The sequence below is a fragment of the Gadus macrocephalus genome, chromosome 9, assembly GCF_031168955.1.
Source record: "Gadus macrocephalus chromosome 9, ASM3116895v1".
Classification (NCBI taxonomy): domain Eukaryota; kingdom Metazoa; phylum Chordata; class Actinopteri; order Gadiformes; family Gadidae; genus Gadus; species Gadus macrocephalus.
This window is the reverse complement of record NC_082390.1, coordinates 4782816-4804709: the sequence shown is the minus strand read 5'-3', so window position 1 is coordinate 4804709 and position 21894 is coordinate 4782816. Positions and strand designations below refer to the sequence as shown.

The following is a 21894-nucleotide window of genomic DNA, read 5'->3' as shown; positions in this document are numbered from 1 at the left end:
TGTGTGTGTGTGGATTTGTGTGTGTGTGTGTGCGCACTTGTTTGTGTGTGTCTGTGTCTATGTGTATGTGTGTATGTGTATGTGTGTCAAGAGGTTACGCAATCCCTCCACCACGCGAGGACAGCTCAGACCTCTCAGCCTGAGTGTGTGTGCGTTGTTGCGTTGCCCTATGCGTGTTTGTTGGGGGGGGGCAGTGAGGGTGGTGTTGTTCTGAATGGGCCTGGGAGGGGGCTGGGGGTAGGAGGAGGAGGAGGGGGGGGAGATGCAGGGCTAAAGAGAGGGTGCAGGAGGAATCCTCATTGAGGGCTGCACCAAAGGTTTCTGCAGCAGTCGGATCCCCCGCCCTGCTATGCGTGCTATATAGCGGAACGTGCTACCTAATCGCTCACCTAGCCGCTAATTCCCTACCGGGAGTCATCACTCTATGTTACCATGAAAGGTGAGGCATGTTTTTGTTTTCAGAGTCATGAGCCCAACTTTTGGAAACATTGCGTATTTTTTTTTGTTTATTACTTGGAGTTTCGCTGTTGAGTGAATGTTAGTTAATATACAACCTGAGGAATGGGAAATGGTTGAATGTAATATTGAAGATTGGAATCTGTTTGTTTAATGGCTGTTCAATAATTGAGAGTGTTCATTGTGGATTTTGATAGTTTTGATACAAATGATATGATTGTGTATTTCTTGGATTTGTAGTTCAATCGTGGATTTTCTCAGTGTGAAGACGGATGTGTTAACAAAGCTTCGCTTTCTTTATCAAAAGCTAATGAGAGAACATAACTGTGGGCCTTCAGTACTGCTGAGATACTCTTTTGTACTGAGTTAGTTAGAATGCATGTTGTGATTTCTGCTGTTGTCTACTTATTTTCACATCTATATGGGTGAGAGAGAGAGAGAGAGAGAGAGAGAGAGAGAGAGAGAGAGAGAGAGAGAGAGAGAGAGAGAGAGAGAGAGAGAGAGAGAGAGATTTATCACACCAATTGCTCACCTATTTTAATTCATGGTGAGCAATTGTTCACTGAAAAATCATCAATGTCATCCCAGTACCAGAAAACTTTCAGCTGCTTAGTGCCATGATGGACATCTTTATTTTTGAAAATAAAAGTTAGCTTATCAGTTAATTCAGATTCCACAGTATACAACTTTTGCATGTAAACGTGTCCATCAGAGTAATTAACGAATGATTAATTATTACAACGAGATGCATTCCAGGTGGTGACCGCTAGGTCGAACATTTGCTATGACAGGTATGGTATGACAGTAATGATTAGTATTGGAGGCGATGCTCAGTAGGCTCACGTCCAGCGTATAGCCTACATTCTCCCACAGTACCTTCATTCAGATGAACGAACAGCACCTAAAAGACCAATAGCCAGGTCCTACTAAGAGTTACACATAAGATTCAGGGCAAATGACATACATGTACGTTTCCAGATCAAACACCCTAAATATGGCCTTGTGTTACATATTATTTAATATATTAATTTGGTTTTGTTCTACGTGAATTAAATCAAAAATTATCATTGCAGTGGTGGGTCTAGTAGACTCTAGTGAATGTTTGAAGAAAATCATCAGATACTCATGTTTATCTAATTCACATTAAATGAAAACATGAAATAAAATCATTGCATTACATTTCATTCAACTGGGCTGAGTGGGCTTCAAACACCAAACCCCTGCAATAAGAGTTTATCGATTATTTAATTTGGCTGTAAAACAAAATCCAATACAGTATAGAAATAAAGTAGCATGTGTTTGAGAGATGTCAGTTGTCCCTTGATTGAGCTACGAACCCTAAAAGCATGTCGCATTTGAGGCATCATAACTTGGCAATAAAATGGGTATCCCAAAAAGTTTAACTGTTTTGAGCTGTTCTGGACATCTTGTGCTGATACACGTGCATACAATCAATGCAGAAATATTGGATAACACAGAGGAGGAGGAGGAAAATATCACCCAAAAAATAAAAAGTGAGGAGTTTAAATAAAGACTTTAAAGCTACATATATTGTATCGTTTTAGTGGCGTTTTGGTCAAATTTTTTATTTTATTTTTTGCCATACGGTGGCTCTGTTCTGTAGTTCGCGGTTGCTCATTTTCAGTTAATTAATTGGCCCATTAGTTTCATCAGTGTAGTGTGTATTTAAGTTCTCAGCTGTACTCTGTTTGCCACTGAGTCCACACTGTGTATAGTAATACGATTCCAAGCTGCCAGCACGATGAGTGCTTCCCCAAGGTCGCCCCATGTCACTGATGAAGAGCCTATGCAATCGGGAAACACCCGAGTCTCCTGTAAAGAGAGACCTTTCCGGGAGAGGCGATGCATCTAGACCAACGAGACAGGTCATTTCCGAGGGTTTCTTGCCCCCTGTTGCTGGGAAACGCAAAGGGATAACAGTGAATGGGAGAACTGTGGTGAGCCAACATGCTTGCCTTACCCCACAAATTTCAAGAACCTTTGCTCCTGCTCGTCTTTCCTGCGGTAATCAATCTTCACGATGTCTATTCTTTTGACGATTTTGGGGCAACTGGTTGCTTTCTGGATCAGACCCGGGCTCGACACTGCTGGACGATCCCTTGCCTACGACCAAAGGATCCATTATCTCTGACCACACTGGATGGGAAACCTCTTGATTCTGGCAAGGTCACAAATCTCACTGTTCTATTCAGACTTACCTTAGAACCTGCTCACTCGGAGACTATTCAGTTCCACCTGGTCACTTCCTCTGGTGCTGCACCACCCCTGACTCATGCTGCACTACCTAGACTGGGCCACCGGGGCATTCCTGTCTTGGGTACCAATCGTGACACTAGATGTCTTCTCCCTCCACTCAATTAGCCCTCAGAGCTACAGTGTCTGTTGCAAAGGTCCGACCAGATACCCCTGTGAAAAATTATCGCTGCAGAGTACCTTCAGAGTGCACTGATCCGGGCGCTGCCCTCAGTAAGATTTGGGTTAGGGAGCTTCCCCTGAACTGCCCCTATGACTATGCCAATGGGAGCAACAGTTTTTTTCCAAACACAACCTACCGAATGCCTTCAACCTGGGGGGAATCCAGGAGGATGATGAGTGGAAGACCACATTCAACACCCGTAGTGGATATTATAAATACTTGGTCATGCCCTTTGGTATCACCAATGCCCAGGAATATGTGAAGCATTTGTTAACGGTGTACTCAGGAACATGTTTACTTGATTCCTCTTTTTGTATCTTGATGACATCCTGATTTTCTCAAAGTCCCTCCCAGAGCATGTACAAATGTGCATTGCTCTCTTGGTTCCATACATTCAGGGATAACAGAATAATGACTTGAATTGGGAACTTGTTGCGTCAAAATTGGCTTTACAAGACTAGCGACACTGGCTTGTATGGGCCTGCCAGAAGTATCACAATTGGACATGTACCAGTTAGATCCCTTGGAAAAGCCACTTTACCCAGATCTAATCATTCCTATAGCCCACATCAATGCTCCTGTTCTGTGGGAGATTCAAACGGTGGTGAACATCATTGCTCCTCGCTTCCAGGGGCTGCAGTTGGCCCCTTCCTCCCAGCTGACTGGTCGTCTCGTCACCAAGAGAACACGAGAGTTCATCCAGCACAGGTTCACGTTGAAAACTGTTTGAGAGGATGGCCGGGCCTTCATACCTGCCTCCCTCCCTCCTACTTCCCCTTCCCATCCCCACACCCTGCTCACGCATTTATATGGATGTGTGCCAGTGCTGCCAGTGATCCGAGGGTTAACTACCATCATTGTGGTGGTCAACAGATTTCCAAGGATGCTCACTTCATTCCCCTGCCATAGATTCCCTCAACTGGAGAGACAGCTTAGCTCATTGTGGAGAATGATTTTCGGCTACATGGGATTCCTCAGGAGTTTTTGTCGGATCGAGGGCCCAGTTTACCTCTGAGGTTTGTAAGGCCATGTGCTCCTGGCTTAGGGCCTCTGTCAGCAACAGTCATCCGGGTTTGACCTGCAATCAACTGGCTGCACTGGACTGACAATACAACCGAGGAGGTTAGGCTTGCAAAATATCACCTTGATTTATTGGTCCATTGAAGATCGAAAGGAGAATAAGCGCAGTTCAAAAGGGCTAACCGTTGCCGTCCACATCTCCAAACCCAAGCCTGGACTCTCCAACCCCCCCAAACCCGCAGGTGTCTTGGGTTACTCATTTTTCTGTTAAGTTAATGAACCTTTGTTTATTGCCTCTCATTGGCTTCGCCTTTGTATTTTCGGAGGTCAAAGTTTTCCAAAATTGTGGTCGGTGAAATACTTTTGGTGGCCAAATAATTCTCCATGTAGAAAATAATGGTATTCCCTAGCGTCAGAATTAAGGGTGCTCTTGATTTTGTATCGGAAGAACCTGCAGTGATTGGCGCATTCTGTAAATATAGCTTCTTGAATATATACAGAAAAAAAGTAAACGACAATGCCTATGTAATGTGACTATGAAACAAAACTGATTCATAAATGTGTCAAATTCTCTTGCGCACATGATTTTTCTATTGAAACGAATATACACAAATACAGAAATACACAGTATTGCGGGATTCCCATCAAGTGTGAGTGTGTAACTACTTGATAGTTTTAAACTCGTGGATGTATCTATAGGTTCTTTGGTCTGGAAACATAAATGTACATTGTCTGCATTGTCTGAAACATATCATAATGTTTGTTGTTTGCCCTGAAGCGTAACACTTGTCATTTTAGAGGGACCTGGCTATTGGTTATATAAGGTCGTTTAGCTGGTTCCTCCAGGTTGTAGTGGACATACATCGGTCTTGGAAGTGCAGGCTCATGCATTATTAAGACAGCATCAATAACCTTCGACTTGGCCTGTATGGGCTGAGCAGGGCCACGGTGTCCCAACAGCGGCAGTAAGGGAAGCAGCAGAGGGAGGCTGGTTGTGCAGGCTGGATGGTGTGAGCTCTCATCCGCCAGCACAAAGCCACAGCACACAAGAGGAGCTCCACTGCTTTTGTTCATTCAGAGCCTCATTCCCACCAAGTACGTTGTGGAAACAAGGGGCTCTATTTTTACCACAGCCCAGTTTGGCTCCAGTATTGGGGAGTTTGGCTCTTACCATGGGGCTAAGCACCCCCCTTACACACACACACACACACACACACACACACACACACACACACACACACACACACACACACACACACACACACACACACACACACACACACACACACACACACACACACACACACAGAAGCACCCACACTGCATGAGAACACTTACACATGCATCTCGTGCTTTAACACATGCATGCTGAGGCCCACACATTAGCATGCGCATGCAACCACACGCACAGGGGCATGCTTGCACAAATTAAAGGACAAATGCAAGCGCGCATAAATACACGTGCACACACACGCGCACACACACACACACACACACACACACACACACACACACACACACACACACACACACACACACACACACACACACACACACACACACACACACACACACACACACACACACACACACACAGACCTCCACCTCTACCCAGTGCCAGAGCGGGCACATTCCCAAAGTTTGGTACTCAATGGGGTTTCAAACCTGAACTCAAGAACCAACCAATCTCCACTAATGTGGGCCTTGATGAGAAGAGATGGGAATTCAACCAAGAGGGATGTTAAGGATTATGTTGTGGAAGTAACCTGGTGTGTGTGTGTGTGTGTGTGTGTGTGTGTGTGTGTGTGTGTGTGTGTGTGTGTGTGTGTGTGAGTGAGAGATGTGGGGGCAGAGTGGGCGGGTTGGCAACATTTCTTGCTAACACTTTACATGAAGGGTATATTAACTGAACATTAATTAACATTAGTTAAAGCAGTCATAGGCAAAAACTATCAATAAAATAACAGTGAGTTAACAATTTCTCTAGTAATTGTTTTGTTAACTAAGGTAATGGTATTCAATGTTAACTAAGGTATTCATTTATACAATACTTACTAATAATCACGATTATTATGCTTTTTACTGCATTATCTTATGCTAATTACAGGTTAATTAACATACATTTTATTTTTGTTACATTTTGACACGTCGTTCTCTATAAACCTATATCAGCAGGTTGGTTGGCGTCACGCACGTCTCTGATTGAGCATTCAACCAGTTATCAGCATGAGGCGGGACAAAGAGCGGGAGACAGAGTTACGGGTGGGAGCGTGAGAGAGGGAGGGACAGAGGGAACGAGAGAGAGAGGGAGAGAGAACAAGGGAGAGGGAGAGAGACACGGGGGGGGGGAAGAGAGATCAAGAGAGTGGGAGAGGGAGTGAAAGAGAGGAAGCGAGAGAGCATGACAGAGAGAGACATGAACTGAGAGAGGGCGGGGAGAGAGAGAACGAGAGAGAGAGAGAATGAGGGAGAGAGAGAGCATGACAGAGAGTGAAAGAGAGAGAGAAAGAGAGAGAGGGAGTGAGAGAGAGTGAGAGGCCGCGAGAGGCAGCAAGAGAGAGGTGGGGGGAAGAGATAGAGAGATCAAGTGAGAGAATGCCATGGAGAGAGCCAGAGATCGAAAGAGAGAAAGGGAGGGAGAAGGAGAGGGAGGTGGGAGGCCTGTTGTAATGCAAGTTGACAGCAGTGAGCCCGCTCAGTGAGCTGTCTGTTTCCTACACAGAGAGGGGCGCTTTGAGTTGCCCTGGCCCCCCCCCCCCGAACACAGCCCGGCCAAGGGTCTGCCCGACTGCTCGCTTGGTCACGTAACCCTCCTGTGTCCCCCAGTCCCCCACTGCTCTCTATGTAGGCTAGGTAATGACATATGTGGCGTGTGAACCTGCTGCAATCGACGGCACCACTCGCATCCAGGTTTCCTCCCGGCCACCCTAACGCTGTTACCCAGAATTCTTTGTTTTGCAGACACTCTTTTCAGGTTATTCGATTTAGGCTGGTGCCCTTTATACATGTTGACTCTTGAGTTTGAGTATGTTTGCTTTGTTTTTTTTGCCCATTCCCTGCGGTTAATCATTGAACTGATAACGGGTTATTTTCGTTTAACCAAAGCTTAACATGACACATTGCCACTCCTGAAGCATCATATTTTCACGAGAGTAAACTGGATAACAAGTATTGCTTGCGCTATTTTTGAAGCAGCAGAGAATTTTCTCATGCAAAATGCAAAGGACTCCAAAATGCAAAGGACTCCCTTCAAAATTGTCTTGAAGGGAGTCCTCCGTTGTTCCATTGCCTACCTTTTTCATAAATAAAATCAGATACAGATTGAAGCTCAGTTGTCTGTGATGACAATAGATTACACTGGTTTTTACATGATGCCTTCCAGAATGTTATGTTGTCAGCTCAATGCATCTTAATTCCTTCAACTAATGGCAAATTTAAAGTTTAACCCAAAAATGTGCTCAGCCGCAGGTTGCACATGTCATTGTGTAACATCCTCCTGGTTGATCGGGGGAAACGACAAAGTTCTCTGTTTGGTTTGACTGGAATACATAACTTCAATCAGGAGGACATGAAAGTGGGCCAATAAAAGAGTCAATAAACTTGACAATGGTTATTTGCGGTGGGCTTTTTCCGGTTCCCTCGTATAAGCCACATACAATGGCCATTGTTCGAAAACAAACTTTATCTTACGTATATGCAAATATAGGTAAAGTTACAATCGTTGTTGCAGTTATACATTTCCAGAAACTAGAGTCATCCAATCATCCAGCAGTCCAGGTCAGGACCCATTGCCTCAAATTCCATTGACTCAAACAGAGTCGTGTTTTTACCCACTAAATCTAATAATAGCAATGGCTTTCTTACATTTGTTAAAGTGTTGTTAAACAACCTCAAGTGAACCACCTTTCTGGCTACATTGACAAAGTTGGTCAGTGAGTGGTGGTCTGAACTCTGTGGCTCTTTCATTCTCTTTAAACTCAGCTCCAGAAGTTAGTCTCTGACAGAAGATTCATGGTCCATGTTCCCAGTTACTTCCCAGAGTGTCCGAGCCGAGGGGAAGTGCTCCTATGGCCTGACACCACCCTATGTCCTTATAACTCCTGATTTTCCAGTGATGATACCCTCCTACTGTTGGTTCTCCACCTAAAACAATTGTCGTCACACACAAGGTTGCAGATGGTTCTCTTCTCCTACCCCCATAATTGTGCTGGGACCACATATAGCATTGGCATACAATTCATTTTTTAATACCATGGAGTACATTTGGGGTATTTTATGTATGAATGAAATTCTTAGTGTTACTAACATCTTCTTCTCCTCCTCCTCCTTCTTCTTCTTCTTCTTCTGCTTCTCCTCCTTCTCCTCATCCTTCTCCTCCTTCTCCATCTGCGTCTACTTCTGCGTCTACTGCTACTTCTTCTTCTTCTTCTTCTTCTTCTCCTCTTTCTCCTCCTCCATCTGCTTCTTCTTCTTCTTCTTCTTCTTCTTCTTCTTCTTCTTCTTCTTCTTCTTCTTCTTCTTCTTCTTCTTCTTCTTCTTCTCCTCCTTCTGCTCCTCCTCCATCTCCTCCATCTGTTTCTACTTATTTTTCTTCTTCTTCTTCTTCTTCTTCTTCTTCTTCTTCTTCTTCTTCTTCTTCTTCTTCTTCTTCTTCTTCTTCTTCTTCTCCTCCTCCTCCTCCTCCTCCTCCTCCACTGTCTCTGTGTTCCAGAGCTTAAATGTTACGAGGAGACCGAGGAGTCCAAGGCCGAGCCGCCCAACGGCCTGGACAGCCGGCCCCTGGACATAGTGCCCGGCACCGACGACAAGATGATGGAGCGGGGCCAGTGGGGCAACAAGATCGAGTTTGTCCTGTCGGTGGCCGGCGAGATCATAGGCCTGGGCAACGTGTGGCGCTTCCCCTACCTGTGCTACAAGAACGGAGGAGGTGGGTGGGAGGATGACGTGTTTTGAGACACATGGCTTTAATTAATTGTCAATCATCATGTTTTCTGATAGATATTATGTAGGCCCGCTATTTATCCAAAGTCACTGTCCAGCTGTCAACGCCAATTGTGATTGTGCGCTTTGAGAGAGTTTCAGCCACGCGTATAGCATTTGGTTGATGTTCAATAATTGTTGCTATATTTTTCTATTTAACATTTAACAAATACTGACTGTCCATGCTGATAACGTGCTGCACATAATTGAACTTCCTAGAGTGTATTAGGAGTCTGTTTTCCTGTTGACCTTTACGCCCAGGTCAATAGGTCACACTTCAAACTCCAGAGGCCCTCTAGTAGTTTATGGTCTGTGACCGTTGGCCTTCAGTCAAGTGATTGAAGTGGATTTAGTTTGGTTAAGTTATTTCAAAGAAAGGGAGAGTGAGAAACCCCAATCCTTTACTCATCTATGAACCCCGATTGGAAAGGCAAAGGTCTCATACAACTGTGCCCGGATGATTTGGTAGAGTGCGTAACCATGCACTTAAACTTGAATCTCTTCTATTACAAAACAATAATCTTCAAGGTGACCGTTCACCCCTAAAAGTCAAATAGAGCCCTGCATCGAGAGTCCCACTTCGGTTCTCTGTTTTTACACTTTTTACTAAAACGGATTAACGTCTTTGCTCCATCCAGGTGCCTTCTTCATCCCATACCTTATCTTCCTGTTTGCGTGTGGAATCCCCGTGTTCTTCCTGGAGACTGCTCTGGGCCAGTACACCAGCCAAGGAGGCATCACATGCTGGAGGATGATCTGCCCACTGTTTGAAGGTCAATCCATGGGAGGCTTACAAATGAATCCTATGAGATAACGACGCAATTCATTCGATTTCTTCATAAGTTTACGAAACGTATTCATTCGTGCTAAGAAATAAATTGCAAAGCCCACCTTGTGAATCGCATTGATGAGATCTATGAAATTCTTTCATCGCACGTTTATGCATCCGATGAATGATTCAAATAACTCACAATGCAATACTTGCCTGTAGGCCTATTCTCGATTGCAAGAAAGGCCTACCGTTGCAATTGTGTAATGAATTGACAAAATTAACAGTGCTAGAAGAGTAGCGGCAAGTGTTTCAGTTGGTTTTATGTTCATTTTGAGTTAATTCAAAAGTAAATTAAAGTAACGAGTATTGGTAAGGTTTCCTCTACTATAGAGCTCGAAACTAGTTTCACAGAACCATTGAATGTAGGCCTACATCAAAAAGCAAAAGTGTACTGTAAAAGTGATTTGGTCATTTGACTTTGCTACACCCAGGGGTTGGCTTCGCTACGCAGGTGATCGTGGCTCTGCTGAACGTCTACTACATCGTAGTGCTGGCGTGGGCTATCTTCTACCTCTCCAACTCTTTCACCTGGGACCTACCCTGGGCCTCCTGCAACAACACATGGAACACAGGTAGGCAGTGCAGAGAAAGGCAAATGCTGCCAGGACGATGTTAGCATAGCATGTATAGCATAGCAGGTAATACACTCGATTTATTTAATTAACAAACCCACGTTTTTTGTTGGTTAAATAAGCCTAAATTTTGGCCTACGGATCTTACCTTTGTGCGCAATTTTCTTTCACAGATATTTATTTACTTTGATTGTCTTAGCAAGGTGACCAACATGTGCGATAAGATATCCACATTTTGTGCAAAAATACAGCATTATAATACACATGATTAATGTGCCGCTGAAATCATCAAATTGTATTAAATGTAACTTTGCCACAAAACTTCTGATAAACTGAATATATTTTTTACTTCCAAACCCAGAGCTACAAATTCTATTTCTGTTATGTTTACATTTGCAGTGTTTGAACGTCAAACTTTTTCCACCATTAAAACGTCCATTCCATGCCACCCTGGAAGTGGCTTTACCCTCCTGTGACTAACCCTGGCTACATTGTTTTACTGGCTGATGTCGCCCTTGGAAACGGCTGAGAAAGCTGAGGGAGATTTTCTCTATGGGATTGAATGTGTTTTTGTGTCCTTCCTCCCTTTTCAAGATTCCTGTATGGAGTTCCAGAGGGGCAACAGTTCTATCAATCAGCGTCGCAACGCCACCTCCCCTGTCATTGAATTTTGGGAGTGAGTGCCTGTTCAACACTTATTGTCTGTCCCTGTCCTAAAATGGCCCTTTTCTGCCAACCGCTAGCATCGACCAGTTACACGTTTGAAGTGCAAAAAACAACAACACAAAATCCATTTGCATCTCTATTTAGTCTGTGTGCATTATCTTAATTAGTTTTAGTCTTTAATGAAAATGCCTCAGCTTTTTTGGCAGTTCTAACTGGTCTCTAGTCCACAGCATATCACTTGTATCCAAAAGTAATTACTTACGTACCAACTTATGTGTTGTGTGTATGTGCGTCCGTGCATGTGTACGTGTGACTGCGTCTGTAAATCTGTCTGCGTGCACGTTTATGTGTGTGTATGTGTGTGCGTGTGTTTGTGTGTGTGTGTGTTTGTGTGTCTTCAACGTGTGTCCGTGCATGGCTATGTGTGCACGTCTGTGTGTGTGTGTGTGTGTGTGTGTGTGTGTGTGTGTGTGTGTGTGTGTGTGTGTGTGTGTGTGTGTGTGTGTGTGTGTGTGTGTGTGTGTGTGTGTGTGTGCGTGTTTCTTCCATGCGTCTGTAGGCGGCGGGTTCTTCGCATATCTTCAGGGATCGATCAGATTGGCTCTCTGAACACAGACCTGGTTATCTGTCTGGCGGTGGCCTGGGTCGTCTGCTACTTCTGCATATGGAAGGGAGTCAAGTCCACTGGCAAGGTATGACCTCATCAGATCCACAGTGTCCATGTACAGAAGGTCTTTTTTCACCCATAGAGGCGGTCTTTGTTTTAAACGCTCCAACTGCTAGCGTTCAGGTCAAAGATGGAGACCGAGACCGCGGCCGGGAGAATAAGGCCCACTGCTAAGCTCTCGTGGCAGAGATTGATGATCTGACAACGTCTTTGTTGTGAAGGAGACAACATGTTTCATGCGTGATTAATCATCATGTTGTTCATGTTAGATTGAAACTGAGTGAAAATGACCAGGAGAATGTTTGTACTCACAGTATAGTAGTCTTAGTCTTAAAAATCTACAGAAAGACACAGTACACAGACAGACAATTAATTTTTACAATTCTTAATTATGCTTCATAAAAAAAGTCTTGTTTCTGCAGGTTATCTAAATAGGGTTTTGTCATGAACTCAAATGCATTATCCTTCAAACCAGTTCAAACAAGTCTCCAAACGTCTCCGTCTCTTCACCATCTCTTGATTCTACAGTTTCATCGAGAAATACCCGCTTGATGAAACCTCCTGCGCCCCCAGCCTGTCACACCTGTGTCCCTCTCCCCCTCCTACAGGTGGTGTACTTCACAGCCACCTTCCCCTACATCATGCTGGTGGTACTGCTCATCAGGGGGGTCACCCTTCCAGGGGCCTACCTGGGCATCCAGTTCTACCTCTACCCCGACCTGGGCCGGCTCAGCGACCCTCAGGTGAGCTCCGGCCCACACCTCAGACTCAACGGGTCATCAGGTGGAACATCACACTCAAAGGGGCCGGTATACACAGAATGTACGACGAGGACGTTAAGGTTCTGTGTTCATTATATGTAGTATACTTTTTTATTTTTTTGGTATTTGTCACACACAAGTTATTTCTGACTCACGTTAAACCCGGAGTCAGGGCCAAGTGTGAAGAGAAGGGGGTTGACCTGAGTGAACACAAACGTCAGGAGTGTGTTCGGCCTGTGCTTCAGTAATGAGAGAGAGAGAGAGAGAGAGAGAGAGAGAGAGAGAGAGCGTTAGAGATAGAGAGGTAGAGAACTGGGGGAGACAGGTAGAGAGAGAGGTAGAGTCTGAGAGGGATAGTGAGGGAGGGTTATAGCACGGTAGAGAGAGAGTGATAGAGATAGCAAGAGAGAGAGGCAGACAGAGAGACAGAGACAGATTGTGAGAGAGGGAGAGAGATATAATAAAGAGAGAGAGAGAGAGGGGGGGGTGGTATAGAAGAGAGAGGTAGAGAAGAGGGAGAGAGGTAGAGAAGAGAGAGGTATAGAATAACTAGAGAGAGAGAGAGCGCTATAGTGGCAGAGACGAGAGAGAGAGAGAGAGAGAGAGAGAGAGAGAGAGAGAGAGAGAGAGAGAGAGAGAGAGAGAGAGAGAGAGAGAGAGAGAGAGAGAGAGAGAGGGGGTAGAGAAGAGAGAGAGAGAGGGAGAGAGAGAGAGAGAGAGAGAGAGAGAGAGAGAGAGAGAGAGAGAGAGAGAGGGGGGGGGTAGAGAAGAGAGAGGTGGAGAAGAGAGGGAGAGAGGACCACCAGAGGATGGTGAGAGTGTGGGGGGGGCGAGAACGCTGCCTCTCCTCGGCCCTCTACATAACAACTGGCATCGGAACCAAGATCAAGTCTCCTGCTAACCAACCGCACCCCCCCCCCCCACCCCTCCTCCCCCGTCTCCCCCGTCTCCCCCATTCCCCTCTCACCCTCTCCATCCCCGCTCACCCCTTTCAAGGCTCTGGGGGGGATGAATACAAGCCTCTGTTGTGGGGGAAGGCTGTGTGAAAAGTTGGGGTACAGGAGTCGCTGTCCTTTGTGGCGGTTTGTAGTCCTGCAGCTTATGTCCTGGCTAAATCTCCCCGGTCGACCCCCGGGCCCACCCAGAGCTGGGTGCCAGCTATCTCACACATGCTCCACTGCTCCGGGACCACTCTAGCGCCCCGAATCTGGGGGGGGGGGGGGACAAAGAGGGGCCTCATCCAGAGTTGGAACCCCGATCTGCCGGTTCAGGGGGGGGAGGAGAGGGAGCAGAAAGAAACACGGAGCGGTTTCGGCGAAGTCGCTACTTTGAGTCGGATGAGAGGAGAGAGAAAAAGAAGGGGGGGGGGAGAGAGAGGAAAGGAACTGGACTTGTTGATTGACAGGAGGTTGTGGGGCATTAGAAACGTGTTTGACGCAAGATGAGGTGACTGATGAGGATGTGAGTTGGATGGTAACGAGGAGCAGCCCGTGCCAAGTCTCCAGTGGACACTGAACCACGAACACGGAGAGAAAAGACGCTTCACAACTAATTAATGAATTCAATCATTTGAGTGGAGTGGTTGTGACATCTCTATAAACTCCACTTTTAATGCACACCCAATGCAACAGGGACAGATCATCACCCCAAAATACACACCTAAAGAACCGTAGAAAGAGAAAGAAACCCTGTTAGCTATTCTGTGTTTCAATCCAATGTTCCTATCCGGTGTTTTCTCTGTTTTAATCATGTCTCTACTCCTGTGTTTCTACTGTTTGAATCCTTTCTCTACTTCGGTGTTTCTACCGTTTTTAACCCATGTCTCTAATCCTGTGTTTTTACAGTTTTAATTCTGTTTCTACGCCTGTATTTCTACTGTTTTAATCCTGTCTCTTCTCCTGTGTTTCTACTCTGCAGGTGTGGATGGACGCTGGCACTCAGATATTCTTCTCCTATGCCATCTGTCTGGGCTGCCTCACCGCCCTGGGAAGCTACAACAAGTACAACAACAACTGCTACAGGTCAGTGACAGCTAGGCAACGCATTTGCCCTTTATGTAACCAGGATAACGTTAGGGGAGCGATAGCTGCTGGACCCGAGAGCAGAACACAGAGACAGGACAGGAGTTGGAGTGAAGGTGAACAGGTTTATTTGGTAGAACCAGGAGTGAGGCGGGGGGGGGCAGGTTGGAGAGTGGGGCACATCAGGCTGGAGGGAGTGAAGCAGGCAGGCTAGAGGTGTAGATCCACAAAACCAGGCAAAGGAGAAGCAAGGTGCGGCAGGAGATATCAGCAGGAGAAACAACAACTAGAAAGTGAATATACTGGAGCCAGGTACGATTAACTACCACGGTATATCGAAGGACGATCTGGCGACGTCTGCAGGGAAGTGTATTTGAAGGGGAGGTGATGAGCTGGAGTTGAGAGCGGCAGGCAAAGCACAGATACAGACAGGGGGCATGGCCGACACTGGGGGAGAACACACAGCAGCACAACTGTGGCCATGACAGATAAGGCTTGTTGGCGGCTGTAGTTCAGTACCATCGTGTAACAGAGCATATAAAGCCATATACAAAACAACAAAAAGAGTAAAAAATGCATCAGTTCGCAAATGCACAGCAATTGCAAGTTAAGACCAGCTAGTTATGCAATCCGCCACTATGTCGTTCATCACTGGTGGGATAAAGTATAGGTCAAAGGTCAACATGTAGGTTTTGGTTTCCAGAGTGAAGCCCCGACTTAACCTTGAGCATAAATTGATGCTGGTGCTGATCATGTTCTGTTCATGGATCGTCATCGTTGTAAAAAAAACCTTGTGCCAATATCCCAGGATACCACTATGTACAAGGTGGACCTTGCTGATTGATTTAATGTTCTTTAATGTTCACTAAAACTATAACTGAAGTCCCTAGCATTGTGGAATTCCCTACAACATTATAGACTACTACAGTGGAGGAAGATAGTTACAAATGTTTTTTTAACCAAATTTCCTAAAGTCCAGGAAATTAGCAGGATAAGGTAACCTTTTTCATCGCATCTCCAACATTCCCTTGCCAATAAGATATTGCAGAAGAACCTTAACATGATCTAAGATTGACAGTTTCTTCATACACGTCTTAACACGTGTGTGTGTGTGTGTGTGTGTGTGTGTGTGTGTGTGTGTGTGTGTGTGTGTGTGTGTGTGTGTGTGTGTGTGTGTGTGTGTGTGTGTGTGTGTGTGTGTGTGTGTGTGTGTGTGTGTGCGTGTGTGCTTGTGTGTGCGTGTGTGTGTCTCTGCAGGGATTGCCTGTCGCTGTGCTTCCTGAACAGTGGCACGAGCTTCATAGCCGGCTTCGCTATATTCTCCATCCTGGGCTTCATGGCCTTCGAACAGAACGTACCCATCTCAGAAGTGGCAGAATCTGGTTAGTACGTTACGATCTGAACAGACAGCATTAACAACAGGCAGACAGAGGAGCGAAGGGATAGACGGACGGACTGAACATATAGGGAGAGATGGATGGATAAATGGATGGATGGACAGACAGACAGACAGACAGAGAGAGAGATTGACAGATATAAAGGTAGTGTTGTTTAATCTGTGTAAAGAGCTTTGAATGAAACAGGTACAGTGAAAATGTGTGCCCTTCACAGTGGATATTTAAGGGAGTGTGTTATAAGGCCCTTCAAAGTGTATCTATTCATGATGATAGGATGTGTGTTAGATGGTGCTTAATAGTGTAATGATAGGATGTGTGTTATAAGGCCCTTCGTAGTGTAATGATAGGATGTGTATTATAAGGCCATTCCTAGTGTAATGACAGGATGTGTGTCATAAGGCCCTTCATAGTGTAATGATAGGATGTGTGTCATAAGGCCCTTCATAGTGTAATGATCGGATGTGTGTTATAGGGCCCTTCAGTGTAATGATAGGATGTGTGTCATAAGGCCCTTCATAGTGTAATGCTAGGATGTGTGTCATAAGGCCCTTCATAGTGTAATGATAGGATGTGTGTTATAAGGCCCTTCATAGTGTAATGATCGGATGTGTGTTATAGGGCCCTTCATAGTGTAATGATCGGATGTGTGTTATAAGGCCCTTCATAGTGTAATGATAGGATGTGTGTTATAGGGCCCTTCATAGTGTAATGATAGGATGTGTGTCATAAGGCCCTTCATAGTGTAATGATAGGATGTGTGTTATAGGGCCCTTCATAGTGTAATGATAGGATGTGTGTCATAAGGCCCTTCAGTGTAATGATAGGATGCGTGTGTTAACCAGGTCCCGGCCTGGCCTTCATAGCCTACCCGCGGGCGGTGTCCATGATGCCGTTCTCCCCGCTGTGGGCCTGCTGCTTCTTCATCATGATCTGCTTCCTGGGACTAGACAGCCAGGTAACTCACACTCACGCACACACACACACACACACACACACACACACACACACACACACACACATACATACACACGCACGCACGCACACACACACACACACACACACACAGATACACACACGCACATACATACACACACACACACACACACACACACACACACACACACACACACACACACACACACACACACACACACACACACACACACACACACACACACACACACACACACACACACACACAACCTCACTGTCCCCTGTGTGTTAGTTTGTGTGTGTGGAGAGCCTGGTGACGTCCATGGTGGACATGTATCCTTCCACCTTCCGCCGCAAGAACCGCCGGGAGCTGTTTATCCTGCTGATCGCCGTCATCTCCTTCCTGCTGGGTCTTATCATGCTCACAGAGGTTTGTCAATCTGTCTATCTGTCCCTCTGTATCTGTCTGTCATCCTCTCCCCCCTCCAGGAACTCATCAAGCTCAGAGGAGTCTGTCTGTCGGGTGTGTCTCTTTCCGTCTGTCTCTTTGTAATTCTGTCTGTCTGTCTGTCTGTCTCCCTGTCGGTCTACCTGTCTGTTTTCAAGAAGATTCGAGAGATTCAAGATGGTTTTACTGTCATCTGCACAACAATTACAGAGCAGTCGCTGGCAATGAAATTCTTTAGTCTTGGGCTCTTCCAACAGTGCAATATAAGAGAACGTAAAGGTATATGAGAAACACAAGTAGGAAAGCTGAGACTTAAATAATAAAAAATAAATATAATAATAGTAATAATAGTAATAATAATAAAAAGTAAGTGTTTAAGAGGAAAGAGCAGGGACCTAAATGCAAAACTAAATAAATGTAAAATGTAAAAAGACGTGTTTATCCAGATGTCGACTGGTATAAAGTGGCAAGTTATAAAGTGGCAAGTTATAGTGTCATGGTGGTGAGTAGCTTAGGAGCTCAGGAGTTCAGTAGTCTTATGGCCCGTGGGATGAAACTGTCCCTGTGTCTGGTGGTGCGTGACCGGATGCTGCGGTGGCGTCTTCCAGATATGTTGGCTTGTCTGTCTGCCTCTCTGTGTGCCTCGCGCTCTGTCTGTCTCTCTATCTCTCTGTCTGTCTGTTCCTACTCAGTCAAAGCACAGTTGTTTCTCTGGTATTAGTTGTTAGATTAGTTGTCAATAGACTATCGTGTAACTAACCTATCTTTCATCATAGAATCGTATTGGTCTACACAGATTCCCAGAGTGGATAGAAAGTGGATCTGGTCTTTTCGTTTGCCTTTGTTAATTGAAAGTGCATCTAATCTCTACATATTTCATGTCTTTCTCCACAGGGAGGCATGTACATCTTCCAGCTCTTTGACTACTATGCAGCCAGTGGCATGTGCTTGCTCTTCGTTGCCGTTTTCGAGACAGTTTGCATCGCTTGGATTTATGGTGAGTGTGTGTATGTGGCAGGGGTTGTTTATAACAGCAGTATTATTATTAATACTTATTTCTGTCTGGAAGTTCGGTAGTCTAATTGTTATAAACTGCCATAAAGGCCAAGAAGTGTATTAACCTCACCACGTTTGTGAGCGATTTGCTCATTACATTTGATTTAGAATCAGCAAATATAGATTTTTTTCCCCCAATGTATTGCATATCCCGGAAGATTGATGATTGCCCGTCTTGCATTGCACGCTTGTCATTTGATTAATAGGAGCCGACCGTTTCTATGACAACATCGAGGACATGATCGGATACCGACCTGGCCCTGTGATTAAATACTGCTGGCTTTTCTTCACACCTGCTACATGCCTCGTGAGTCTGTCCATTTCCAAATGCATCCAGTGACCCAATTCAGATCATTCCCTTACACAGGAGCACCCCCTGGTGGACAACATTATAAAAACGTTTACATTGGAATGACCTTTTAAAGGCCCAATTTAAATAATTTCGGTAACAGGCATGGATCAAAATGAGATATGTTGGCTTGGGGTATTAGCCTGTGTTTTATAATTAAAATAAGTAGGTTAAACATAAAATTAACATTTACTCAATCCATAATATGGTCCTGCAGAGATTTCCTTGTCTGTGTCTAAGCAAAACACCTGTGCTTGCTATCTCTCTGCCCAGGGGACCTTTGCCTTCTCCCTGATCAAGTACACTCCGCTCAAGTACAACAACGAGTACACCTACCCCTGGTGGGGCTACGGTCTGGGCTGGATCCTGGCCTTGTCCTCCATGATGTGCATCCCTCTGTTTGCGGCGGTGAAGATCTACTACACCCCAGGGACGCTGAAAGAGGTGAGCCGCAACCCAATACTTCTGAACTGCGGCTTTTCAAGATGGATGGAAGTAGTTGCCTAGCAGCATGCATTGAGGCTCCTGCATGATGAATTGAATGTTGGTTATACACTTGTACCACATTGTACCATGTGTTTTCTTTTCATTTAAGAAATGAAAAACAAATGTTGTGTGCATTGGGAAATGATCTATCTTCATCCCTGGCCTTTATCCATCCATCGTTCTTTCTGTGTATTCCTGTTTTTTTTGTTATTACAGTAAACATCCAAGAATCATTCAGTATGGTTGTCAATATAACAATGAATATTCTATTTGAAAAAAAGTTGATCAATGATCAACTTAAAGGCACCCAGTGCAACTTTCGAGGCTTAAAAATAAACATTCAATTTCTAGTCTTTTTTACACGTAGTAAGTTTCAATAACTCCATACCATTACATACCGACATTTAAGCAGCAAAGATGAGACGTCGTTGTGTGGTGAGAACTGATACAAAATCGATAACAACAACAATGCCGCCATTTTCTTTATTTTTTGTAACCTACAATAAATAAAGCAGGCTTCCAGTCAATGGAAAAATGGCTTCTCCCCACCGGCGATTGTTGTTGTTTACGATTTTCTATCAGTTCTCACCACACAACGACGTCTCATCTTTGCTCCTTGAATGTCGATATGTAATGGTATGGAGTTATTGAAACTTACTACGTGTAAAAAAAGACTAGAAATTGAATGTTTATTTTTCATTGAATGTTTACATAAAGTTGCACTGGGTGCCTTTAAGCTAAAGCCGGTTGTTATTCTCGTTAAATTCTCGTGGAACGTGAAACCCTCCTCTATGCTCCCTGACGCTAACCTCCCGTTTGAACGGCTCACGTCAACAGAGGCTCACCTTCCTCTGCACCCCCTCCCTCGACTTGCCCAAGTCCAAGCTGGCGCAGGAGAAACTGCTCGGCATCTTCGCGGCCGACGGAGACAGCTTGTGTCAGAAGGCTCCGCCCACGAAGGACGGCTACTTCCCCGTGGACGAGAAGGAGTCCCACTGCTAGAGCTCACAGACACCGGGGGCTTCTCTAGGACGACCGGTGTTCATTGGTGACGATGGAAAAAAAACGGGGAGCACAGAGGAACAGCAGCAGCCGGTCTCATCCGATCTCCTCCGGTCTTATCCGACCCGACAACGTAGCAATGCTCTGGCTGCTTGCTCCTGCTTCTTCAGAACCCGTCTCCATGGCAGCGGTGAGGGGCTATCGGGCTCCCCCCTCGGCCTACCATATACACCTCACCCATGATGGATCTGGCCAATATGGGTGGTTAACACATGCACATTCACACAAGCACAAACAAGCGAACAGACAAACAAACACACAGACACACAGACACAGACACAGACACAGACACACACACACACACACACACACACACACACACACACACACACACACACACACACACACACACACACACACACACACACACACACACACACACACACACACCACACACACACACACACACACACACACACACACAAATACACACTCATGCAGACACACAAACAGACACATATTTACAGACACGCACACAGAGACACAAACATGCATACACACACACACACACACACACACACACACACACACACACACACACACACACACACACACACACACACACACACACACACACACACACACACACACACACACAAACACTGCATAGATGAGGTGGAACGTGATGTCTCACCCTCTGTGTTGTACAGCATTTGAACTAGCAAACTTGTTTTTTAGACAGTAAAAGTAAATTTTCAACTTGATCATGTATGCTTTCTAAGGAAGCATTTTTTGTTTGTTTGTTTTTTTCCTTTTCATGGACAGCTAATGTACAGTTTGATGGACATTGTTGTTAAGATAAAAGTGTACTGTTTGTCGATTGTCCTGACTGGCTGAACTGACTGCCAGAGATGGCATTAAAATGCTATCAGTTGAATAGTTCATAAATTCTAAATTGGCATATATTTCTAAATGTTGGGAAATACTGTACCTGGTCAGACTTTCTGGAGTACTGTTTAGGTCTCTTTGCTACCAACTACTGAATACCAAGATGATCACTAAATGTGTATAATTTGTCAATCAGCACTGAAATGCTAAAATATATATGAATTCTAACTTTTTTTTACAAAGGTAATGAAAATGTCTCATTGCTGATGATTTTATATCATTATAATTTAGAAAATCAATTAAAACGTAATTACAATACTGTACACAAGAAATGCTTTTTAAACCTGTTTTTTTTTGTGATGTAAGCTAGAGAATTCCTTGGGGCATTCATTTGAAAATAATACATTTTTGGTTTTGAATTGTGTTCCAAGGCTGATAAATATTCACATTTTTTTTCTTAAATGTTCTCTTTGTTATTTTGATACATCCTTCAAGTGTCATATTCGTGTGGATTAAAAAATATTGTACAGAAATTTGAAATGCAATCAAACCATGTTCACATTGGTACATAGTTGAATGGCATTAAAATATGATAGAACATGTTCAACTGCATTTGTATTAACACATTATGATAATACCTTTGTTGTAGTCTTAACATGTGGAAAGCAAATAATGTGTTAGTCATAATTAACAAGGCACATATTTTAAATCTTTCTTCTGACTAAGCACATTTATATTAAATGTTTTAAAAGAAATTGGTGCTTTTGTACTTTCATTGGAACACTCTCAAGCATCTCTCTCTCTCTCTCTCTCTCTCTCTCTCTCCTCTCTCGCTCTCTCTCTCTCTCTCTTCTCTCTCTCTCTCTCTCTCTCTCTCTCTCTCTCTCTCTCTCTCTCTCCCTCTCTCTCTCTCTCTCCTCTCT

The 21894-nt window shown here is 44.6% G+C and overlaps 1 protein-coding gene across 1 annotated transcript; it reads left to right on the top strand.

Moving 5' to 3' along the window:
* The first annotated feature begins 266 nt into the window (after positions 1–266).
* On the top strand, positions 267–21726 carry slc6a13 (solute carrier family 6 member 13). The gene is made up of 15 exons (XM_060060359.1): positions 267–439; positions 8625–8840; positions 9532–9666; positions 10157–10297; positions 10892–10973; positions 11523–11655; positions 12239–12373; positions 14309–14412; positions 15670–15794; positions 16652–16764; positions 17035–17172; positions 18085–18187; positions 18453–18553; positions 18869–19039; positions 19919–21726. Exons 1-15 carry the CDS (start codon positions 433–435, stop codon positions 20081–20083), a joined length of 1869 nt encoding a protein of 622 aa, XP_059916342.1. The 5' UTR covers positions 267–432; the 3' UTR covers positions 20084–21726.
* The last annotated feature ends 168 nt before the right edge of the window (positions 21727–21894 follow it).

Excerpts from the sequence above, each read along its gene's own strand:
- slc6a13 (XM_060060359.1), top strand. Across the intron at positions 8,841-9,531 it reads GTGCTACAAGAACGGAGGAG|GTGCCTTCTTCATCCCATAC; the intron begins GTGGGTGGGAGG and ends TGCTCCATCCAG. Across the intron at positions 11,656-12,238 it reads GAGTCAAGTCCACTGGCAAG|GTGGTGTACTTCACAGCCAC; the intron begins GTATGACCTCAT and ends CCCCTCCTACAG.